The sequence below is a fragment of the Etheostoma spectabile genome, chromosome 9, assembly GCF_008692095.1.
Source record: "Etheostoma spectabile isolate EspeVRDwgs_2016 chromosome 9, UIUC_Espe_1.0, whole genome shotgun sequence".
NCBI lineage: Eukaryota > Metazoa > Chordata > Actinopteri > Perciformes > Percidae > Etheostoma > Etheostoma spectabile.
In genome coordinates, this window is record NC_045741.1 from 10520220 (window position 1) to 10531235 (window position 11016).

At 37.5% G+C, this 11016-nt stretch overlaps 1 protein-coding gene across 4 annotated transcripts in view; it reads left to right on the forward strand.

Annotated features, from left to right (window-relative positions):
- Window positions 1-7038, forward strand: part of atp11b (ATPase phospholipid transporting 11B) — a 52799-nt gene extending 45761 nt beyond the window's left edge. For all 4 annotated transcript variants that reach the window (XR_004333371.1, XR_004333370.1, XM_032525274.1 and 1 more), the window contains one exon: window positions 2261-7038. Coding sequence is in view for 2 of the 4 variants with exons in the window: in XM_032525274.1 (XP_032381165.1) it covers window positions 2261-2342 (82 nt within the window). In the remaining 2 variants the exon portion in view is untranslated. The remainder of the gene's footprint in view (window positions 1-2260) is intronic.
- The last annotated feature ends 3978 nt before the right edge of the window (window positions 7039-11016 follow it).

The window sequence follows — 11016 nt, forward strand, 5'->3', positions numbered from 1 at the left end:
GGGGGGGGGGGGGGGGGGAATCATGTTCCCATCAGCTTATCCCAAAAATGTTAACGTCCTCTTTGTTCTGCCGTACCTGGGAAGAAAATATGGTTTTAGAACTGATATGTCACAGTTTGACCCCAGTTCTGGTAGCCTGCCGAGCTGGTGATGTAGCATGTGAGAGTGCCCCCAGTCAAACAACCATTTGAGTCATCAGCCTATTTTAAAGTCTTTGGGTGGCCCTGTTTTCCTGTTCATAAGGTCTTAAAACGGTTGTCTTCATCTCAGAGAGCAGCGTTGGATTAAAGGTCATGAGAATTATTTAAAGTTTAAAAGCAGTTGACATTTACAAATCAAAAAACACAGGAAAATATGGGTGGACAGGTGCTGTCTTCCTCTCGTCAAGCATTCAGCTACAAAAATATTCCGGCTTTACTCGTGCAGTCATGTGAAGATCAGGTGTAGCAGCCAGAATGGAGGCACTGTTTGAACTCAGGATGTTGTTGAACCACAGTCTCTCTGCTCCTCCCTGCTGTTGCTTTGAGGTAGACGCTCTGATCATTGACCCTGGTTACACTATGATGCGAGTCAGCATGCTGGCGGTTGGTTTGTTGTGACCTTTAGGAATGGAGCAAGCTGTTAGTTTCCATGTTATATTTTTTTCTTGTCCAGCCCAATCACTGGCAGCTTAGTTGTATACGGTTTAGATTGGTCTAGAAAAGGTTGAGATAGTGTTCTAGTGTTGTCTTTGTGAGACTTTAGCAAAGGAGATCCAGCTTGCCAACCTAATAAGAGAAAGGAACTGGGCCTCTGTCATGTCTTTAAATAAAAATCTACTGCATATCATAGATTTAATACTATATGCATACATGTTTAATATTGTGGGATATGAAACCTTTTTTTGTTTAAAAAAGATATTTAAATACACATCTAAACATAAGGATGTATATTTACCTGCAGACAATCAGATATGAGTGCTGGATAGCATGAGAGTGGATACATGATGAAAGAATGTTGCTGATGCTTCTTTGTTGAGATTTTTTTTTTTTTATGATGATTGTGCTAATTTTTATCCATGAGTCGAGTATCTCAAGTCTCACCTCCTCGCTCCTCTAAGAACAAACCAGAGAAACAAAAATAGAAAACAAAACCAGTTTAAACATCGGAATGACTTACAAGAAAACAACATTGACTTTGTGTTTTAAGAAGCACCAAGCATTTGCAGCAAAGAACCTTTTCATCAGTTTTGATGTGTGAGCTCGGAGACGTACAGTACCTCAGGGCTAATGAGCTGTCTCTGAACAGCTTTATCAAATCCAACCCTTGTGACTGTCTCACCACCGAAGACCTTTAGCATCATTTGCATTTAAAAGCACTGTAAGGACATTGGTCTACTATGACTCCACACTGCAGATAGATTGTTTTAAGCAAATAAGAGGTTAAAGTGCATACACTAAGATTTAAATGTTTTTTTCTTTCCCATCCTGGATTCTATTTGATCTAGATCATGGCATCAGCAGGTCCTGATAAGCCATATTTAAGTCCTTAGTGTAATAATTAGTGGCCTTATTATTATGTTCAAATGTAATACAGATAAGCATTGGAAGTATAATGTACTGTAGTCATTGTACTTGCTTAGCTAAACACAGATGGACTTTGATGCCCCTCAAAACTTAATTTCTCTGTGTACTTTTTCCTCATACTTCAATTCATAATTAAAAACAATAATTAACAGATATGCCTTTATCAAATGTATATTGGATTAGACATCTGAAGGTGTTTTGGCGAAAACCACAATATCCCTAGTTATCCCATAATACTCAAAAACTCTTCAAACTAGTGGACAGGACAGGACAAGCAGAAGTCTTTCATGTTAAATAACCCAAACTGTTCTAACTTTGGCAAGTAAGAGTGTGTTATTGTAGGACCCCCATGGCTGATTGAAAAAATATACTTTCTTTAAATGTGATTCTCTGAAACTGGGCCTGTTATATTGTGAGTTAATGAGGCGAGACTTTAGAAACTCATCACTAACACCATCACATCCATTATGAACACTTCACTCTACCATCCCTCACTTTTCTCTGCTTCTTCCCTGCTGGTTTTGTAGATTGTAATTGCAAACCTCTGTACAACAGTATGTTAGCTCCTACTGTCTCCCACTACTTTCTCACACACACACACACACACACACACACACACACACACACATACACATACACACACACACGCACTCCGTCATTCCTCCTAACCCTCAGTCACTGCTGCCTGTTTTCAGGTCTTGGAGCGACACGGAGAACTCTTATTCCAACGATCGAAGCATCCTGACGCTGTCGCCCATCGAGGCCACCCACTGTTGACTCCCAGGGCCGCTGACTCTAACATGCAGAGCTGGGGGAGAGCTTCCACTCAACATAATCACCCCAACGCCCTGCCACCATTTTAGAAACCTACTTCAGTTTAAGCTCAATGCATTCTCACCTTGATGCAACACTGACGCATGTGAAACCAAAGGATTCGGCTCGGTGCAAGCAGGCTTCTTCTCCTTCACCAATTAGTTCTTCTCGAGTGAATGCATTTCTAGTAGAAAGTTTAAGAAAGACGTCAGATAAGAGCTGCAACATGAGTAAATAAAACATGAATTGTGGAGCAACTCACATGGCATGAAACAACATCTGTGGAGCTACTCCTGTAGGAAGATCCAGTCAGCATTTGAGCAGCAAGAAGTCAAGAGTCCTGCTGCTTACTCAGTTCTCGCGAGTCCTGCACAAGTGTCTGAAAAAAGCATATTCAAATTCAGGACCTTTTTTTATATTATAATATAATATAAAGTTGAAGAATACATGTCAGCTCAAAGGTGCTATCCTCTGAGATCAGCCCCGTTACATGAACTCTCATGCAGCTATTTATTTTTCAATCTCAGCACAGTTGCCAAACTTACACATTTTAGGCACAGAATGAAGATCCCTGACGATCTGGTCTACTGCCAGGCAGCAGCTGCTCAAAGCATGGCAGCCTGAGGGCTGGAACGTAACCGAGGTGGTTTGGACCTGCCACTAACCTCAACACAGCACTGAGGTGGCTCATCGACACCAGTCCCTAGGATCGACCATGTAGCACCAGGACAGAAGATCCGCAAAGTCACACATCATTAGGAGTACATCTCAGAGGTGTCATTGTTGCTTCCACAAACTTCCTCTCTGAGCTGTCGGCCCCGCGGCACCTTCTTTTTCATTCAGATGGAAAGGGAAAAAGCTGACTACCTGTAGCTTTAAGAGCCTTTCTGGTTCTGTTAACGTCTAAACTACAGTACTCCATAAGATGCTGTACAAACAGACTCATCTCTAACATGGAACCAAAGACCAAAGGATTCAGACTGGAGTGTTTATTTTTGTGCCTGATTGTACAGAAGCTTATACCGTTGTCAAGAAGACTATTGATATTGTTCGTGCTGCTTTCTCGTCTGACTTTTCAGGCCTATGTCTCCCAGTGGGCGTTGGTCTGAAGGAGACCGAGTGGGGTTTGTTTAAAAAGCCATACGTTGTCAAGAAGATTTAACTTTTGATAGATTATTGAAGGTACTGCAGATAGAAGCTGTTTGAGCCTATTGTTGTTACTTTGTTTGGAAACTTGTTCCCCTTAAATGCCTTTTCTCACTCGGCCCGGATAGCAAAGAGATCTCTGCATTAAAGACCATGATGCTCAGGGAATATTTTGAGGTAACAGGATCAGTGTTGAAGGCTGACTTAATGAGGTTATAGAGGTAGAATTATCCCACTCAGTTGCCTAAAAATATTACCCAAGTATTGGGTCAGATAATGGTACCATTTTTGTTTCAGCAAGACAAAAATGGCCTAAATGGCGAGATGCTTCTTACAAATCACGGCTGATGCATGCTGACCCAGACAGCAGAATGTCTCTATTTTTAGATGGATAGATGTATCAGATATTTATAATTCAGCTCCAGAGATGGAAAGAAAAGCAGAGCGTTTGCACAAGTCACATATCAAAATCACATTTTGTTGTCTCAATTCAGTGCTCATTTGTCACCATTGTAATCATCTGAATCATGTTTTTGCTGTTACGTTGTTCTATCCACCGTGTGTGTGTGTGTGTGTGTGTGTGTGTGTGTGTGTGTGTGTGTGTGTGTGTGTGTGTGTGTGTGTGTGTGTGTGTGTGTGTGTGTGTGTGTGTGTGTGTGTGTTGTATAGCGGCCATGTTGTAAGCTCTTTGTACGATCACTGTGGCCACATGCTGCCCGCAGGTCAAATGGTTTTCTTTGATGCTTGGTTTGACCCCTTTTCTTCCAAAAACAAAAAAGGTGAAATAAGGAAAAGTGTAAAGGTTTTTACTTGTAGGAGAATTCATTTTGGCTCCAGAAGTGTAGAAAAGTTTCAAGACAACCGTTTTAAACTTGACATCAACAACAACCACACAACAATGACCAGTACATGCAACAGGGAAAATACAGAGTCATAGGAAGTTTCTGTTGCTGCGGTTACGGTTTAGAGAAATCTGAGTCAATCATGTTTTTGTCAGTCAATTTATTTTCTTGATGTTTATTTTCTATATGGTACACGTTGTTTGATGCATACCTGGGTCTGTTATATCCTTTCTGTTAATACAGGCGCAACTGGCAATGAAAGTGTCTATTTATTATTGCGGTACATTTTTTCTGTTTGTGTTGAACATTTCTTACGTATCAATATAACGTGTGTCCTGTACGTGGCCTGAATGCAGCAACCTCTCGCAATGTTTTACTTGATCTGAGACATGTAATCAGGAGGTAACCTGAAAGATTCATGTTTGTAATCTTAAAGGACATTTTCAAGTAGCAAAGGACACCTTCAAACTTCCAGTTAGATCACTCCATACTACAACCCAGCAGATGATGATCAGGCCTCATTTACACAGGATATGATCTTAATCATTTGAAGTCATATCTGCTATTAAAATGTCCACCTGGATATACCTGTAATTTGGACCTTGATTTAGGAAAAATACATGTTAATGGTGTTTAAAAGGGGCACTTCACTAGCTTTACTCAGTTTACTCATCCAGGAGAGCAGTACTCGGCCTGTGACAGTTATTTCCTCTGTGGCTCTAAACGAAGCTTTCTGAAGTCTGAGAAGTCAGACAAATGAGTACTTGAGGCTTCAAATAATTGACAGAAAACCATCATTATAAACTAGATGCATGGAGTTTGAGAGATGAGGGCATATGGAGTGGCTGTTAGGATGCTATGTAGATGCATTATGGGAATTGTAGGACCAGTGTTTCTTTAGATTGACAAATGCCTTACTTAACCTCTGGATAACCTGGCTCCTGCTACATTACAGCAGAGGCATTGATATCTTGACTTAATCACTAGATCCTGCAACATTTGGAAGGCCCTCCCAGCCCGGCCGACATATTTCCAACTTGCTTTCTGTTAAAGCATGAGCTGGGATAACCCTTCTGATAACAAGAGTGGTTTTTTTTTCTTTTTCTTTCAAACTCTATAGTAGACAGCTTCTCCAGAGCCACAGGAGACATCATACATTTATTTCACAGTGCAATTCCACTGAAGGTCGGTATATAACAATATGAAATCCTCACCCAGCCCAAAACGTTTGACGTGCTAGGGTAAGAAAACTAAACTCCTCTTTGGAATCAGTAATAAAACTCCAGAGCAGGGGGGAGAGTCCTTCCTGACCAAAGACAGAAACACCTGCAGTGTCAGTGCTGTTCTAAAGCCCCCCCCCCCCCCCCCCCCCCCCCCCCCCCCTTTACTCACCTTTGGAATCCAAAGTGCTCAAAATTAGGACTTTATGACAAAGGTAATATAACTAAATACTAACCTAATGTGTAGGTGTGTCCTCTTAACACGGATATACAAATAAGCAACAAGTAGCAGTTACATGAAACAAAACAATGCTTCCATCAAGACTTAAAAACATAAAAACAAAAACCAATAGGGTTATTTCACAATGTCTTTAGGTTTATAATTTTGAACTATTTGGGTTTCTATACTTGCATGTCTTATTTAATTGCATTTTTTTTCAGACTGTATATTCAGATACTCATTTATTGTTTTGTTTGTTTTTTAAATGGGGAATGTAGTCCAGAGAGTACTGTCTTTTCTGATGTTCACGCAGAAAATATGCTAGATATTTTTTTAAGGTCAGATGTGACATAAGTTAAGATCAAGACTTGATTTTCCAAAGCATCGCAACACCAATGTCATCTAATCTTCATTACAGAGAGCTGCACGGTTTGGATTTAAGTCCTCTGGGAGAATTGTAGAAGAAGCAGATTACTCGGCCACATAATTCAAAAAATTGTCATTTAATATTTTGTCAAGGCTTGAGTACAGATGAGGATCACGTCATCCTTAGAAGCACCATCTGAGTTTAATTGGATACCTTACTAAGAGCTGTTCAATTCTGTCTAGAGATGTGGTTTTAACCCAAGTACTGCTGCTTCAGGCAATATTGGCCATTAACTGAATGTGAAAAGACCAAATAAAAAATGGAAATTGGTCACTGTTTTCTGTCTTTATATATAGTGTATATAAGTAACCATATCATCCCGAGACCAGATCCTGAACTATTCCTTTGCCAAATGTATGGTTGCTACTATAAATTACACTTAGGAACAAACACAGTTTTCAGAAATGCTGTCAGTGCAGAGATGCTTTTGGAAAACCCAGTTTTGCAGACCTTAATTAAATTAAGGTTTCTGTGATCTAATCAGCTAAAAACAGGAATCTAAATTAAAATGTCAACCGATCAGTTTTCTGCCGCAGAATGTCCGGTGACTCAGTATCAGCCAGAAGGACTTGAGGCTGCAGATCGATGCTGAACGGTTTATTGAAATCATTTTTATTGTCTCCTTTTCTCAGTAACTCATGCTGCACCAGACTTAATAAACCACCATCGTAACTCTTTTGTTGACTGATATATGTTGCTGTCCGTCTGTCCGTCCGTCCCTCCTCCCCTTGTCTGTAAATCTGTCTTAAGTTGATGTTTATGAAGATGCTGTTCTATTTACGAAATAAATACATTTTTAAGAAAAGTGTGTGAAATCCAACATCATTCATCGTAATGCTCTTTTAAAAACAAAATTGTGTATATATATATATATATATATATTAAAATTCATTATATTAGTAGTAGTAGTAGTAAAATTCATAGTATAGTATGTCAAAAAAGTCATACTATAGTGTCATAAAAGTATAGTATGTCATTAAAAATGTCAAAAGGTTGTCATAGTGTATTATGTTGGAAAAAGTTATAAAAAGTAATTTAAAGTCAAAGTTACAGTAGAGTATGTCGTAAAATTATATTACAGTCATATTATAGTATATCATAAAAAGTCAGTGTACTATGTCAAATATTTAAAAACTCAGCGTTGTATGCCATTAAAAGTAATAAAAATGTTATAGAATAGTAAGTTATAAAATATAAAAAGTGTATGTTATAAAAATATTAAAAAATACACGTATGTCCTTAAAATATAATCTAAAAAGTTGTAATATAGTATGTCGAAATAAAGTCATCAAAAGTCATGGTATAGTATGTTATGAAAAGTTGTTAAAAAGTCATCAAAAAGCCTTAGTATTGTAGCCTACATCATGAAAAAGTCGTATTATACAGTATGTCATAAAAAGTCATAGTATAGTATGTCATTAAAATATCTAAAATAATGTCATAGTATAGTGTGTCAAAAAAGGTATAAAAAGTCATGGTATAGTATATTTAAAAAAGTTGAAAAAAGTCATAGTGTAGTATGTCGAACGAAAAGTGATAAAAATGCATACATGTCAAAACGTTTTTAAGAAGTCAGAGCATATGTTATAAAAATTTAAAGAAAAAAATAAACGTCATAGTATAGTGTATCGAAAAAAGTTCAAAAAATCTATAGCTAGTATTTAAAAAAGTTATAGTTAGTATGTGGGTAAAAAGTTGAAAAAATACCTGAAGTGCCGCAGAAATATATTTCTGATCAAGATTTATTTACAAGAAATGGCTCATTTTAATCCCAACAGCTTTTGTAATAAGTGTTCAGTGCAAAAAGAAACTGTCAAAAAGTATTTTAATATTCACAGCTTGGTAAGCCCATTGAGTCAATGTTTGCAAAGACATAAGTGTTGCGCCTTGTCATATGAGCTTCACCTGTGACTAATAATGGATCAATTAGGTCTCAGGTGTGTATAAAAACAACCCCAGTACACTAGACCTATCACATCAACTGCAACTAGACCTCTGCAAACAGGCCTAGATTCACCCTAGACTAAAGTTTGATTATCAAGAGGCTGAAGACCAGATCCACTGCTGATGTGGCAGACACCTCAGTGTGTCTCAGCGTCAAGTACAGAGGATTTAAAAAAACATTTGAAGACACTGGAGATGTTTTTGACAAGCCCATCAGCAGACCCGCAAGACAACTGCTCGAGAGGAACTTGTGTTGGCTCGAAAATCCAAGGCCAGCCCTTTTCCACTGCAGCAGAGCTCCACCAGACCTGGTCCCCTGAAGTCCCTGTGTCAACCAGACCGGTTTTCAGATTCTGTCTTGAAATGGCCTCCATGGTCGAATCAGTGCCCAGAAGCCAGCACTAAACAAAAGACAATTGAAAAACCGTGTGGCATTTGCCAGGCCCACAGCCTGCTAAAAGGATGGACGCTGGAGAAGTGGAAGAAAGTGGATTTTTCAGATGAATCTTCTGTTGAATTCACCACAGTTGCCGCAAATATTGCAGAGACCTACTGGAGCCCGCATGGATCCAAGATTCACCCAGAAAACAGTGAAGTTTGGTGGCGGAAAAATCATGGTCTGGGGTTACATCCAGTATGGGGGTGTGCGAGAGATCTACAGGGTGGAAGGCAACATCAATAGTCTCAATACCAAGAAATCTTAGCTACTTCTATATTCCCAACCATAAAGAGGCCAAATTTCCAGCAGGATGGTGCTCCATCGCTACTTCCATCTCCACTTAAAGTTCCTCAAGGCGAAGATCAAGATGCTCCAGGATTGGCCGGCCCAGTCACCAGACATGAACATCATAGAGCATATGTGGGGTAGGATGAAAGAGGACGCATGGAAGACCAAACCAAAGAATATTGATGAACTCTGGGAGGCATGCAAGACTGCTTTCCTAGCTATTCCTGATGACTTCATCAATACATTGTATGAATCCTTGCCAAACTACATGGATGCAGTCCTTACAAGATGAAGTCATACAAGATATTAAATTTGAATCTCACAGCACCACTATTTAATTTGCCGACATATTTTAGTATTTGTAGTAAATTTGTTCAGTTTATGTATAGGCGACAAAACTTTTGTCTTGCCAAAATTTGACCTTTCTGTCTTGTTTAAATAAAAAATCTTTTTTTAGTGAAACTAATTTATTTCAGTGCATTGAACGTCATTTGGGAGGGTTTTAGCTTTTCATATGAGCTATTTCTTACACCAATTGATTAAGTAAAAGTCAGGTTAATAGCAGGTGTTCTACAAAAATAGATAAGCGACAAGACTTTTGTCAGGGACTGTATATGTCATGAAAGTCATAATATAAAAGTTTTAAAAAAAAATCATAGTATGTAAGTCATAAAAAAGTCATTGTATAGTATGTCGTACAATTATGTTAATCATATTATATCATAAAAAGTCATAATAGTAATGTAATATTATAGGTTTTACAATATTAAAGTCAAGCAGTGTTTAAATATATTAATGTTGTCATAGTAAAGTATATCATAAATATAATTTATACAGTATGACATAGGTCATTAAAACATCATTTAAATGTCATTAAAACATTAAGTCATAGTAGTTTTACATTACTTTAAAAAAAATCATTGTCTTATGTTATTAAATGTAAATACTCATATAGTATGTCATAAAAATATTAAAATTCATAGTATTGTAGGTAAAAAAATGTGGAAAAAGTAACAGCCTATATAGTCATAAAAAGTAATGAAAACGTCATAAAATGTCAATAGCATGTCTTAAAGTTCTAAATATAGTTTGTCAAACAAATGTTATAAAGCGTGTCACAGTTTTGCAAGTGTTTCATAAATCAACCCCCATTCACACACTTCGAGTACATCAAGAATGACATGCGCTTTGCATACTTTTGAAACATTTTTATTACAATATCTGACCAGTCCAATTATCAACATGTTTTTAATCATCTGTCACACATCTACAAAATTAACAAGTGTATGTTTTCATCTACAAGGCCTCATAACACACCAGTTAGTGAAAAGAAGTAATCAGCAGTAACAGGTCAAGTCACTTAAACTCACAGCGGATTTACACAAAACACCATCTGTTTGTTTAAAACCCTCTGTGACCGACATGTCGTCCTTTACGGTTATTTTAAATCAGAGTCAAATCGGGTCACAAAAGTTGAAAATCATTTGATAATTCTGGAGTGTTTTTCTGCTTCCTAAACCTAGAGGCCTTTCTCCTCAGTGCATGTTACACCTTTACCTCCAACACAGAGGCTTACAGCAGACCTGGTTTTTGTTTTTTTATAAGAGCAGAGCACACCACTTTAACCCTTGTGTTGTCTTCCTGATAACCATGAACTTGCCCTTCCAGGTCAAATTTGATTTTTTTTGTGCTTTTCCAATGTTTTTGTCGTTTTCTGATGTATTTTTCACTTTTTCCAGCTTATGGGGCTTTTTTTTTTTTTTTTTTTTAAACCTGAGCTGGTTTAATAATCAGTTTTAACCATATTCTTGGAATTCATGGTCAACAAACCTCATTATATCAAATTATATAAGTTTTTAGTTAACAAGGCTGAAATTATGAATTATTATGACTAATAGTTAAGATCATAGGATGTGTGATGAATCTCAGATGGGTAGATGTCAAAGTTTAGTCCGGATACTGTTTTGAAAACATTAAAAAAAAAAAAAAAAAAAAAAAAATCAAAAAAGTATCATTAATTTTACCTGAAGAAGTTGTATGGAATCATCCATTTTATTATTGGGCAATTTGGTTGAAAGAAATCTAATATTTCTGATACAAAACACAATTGGT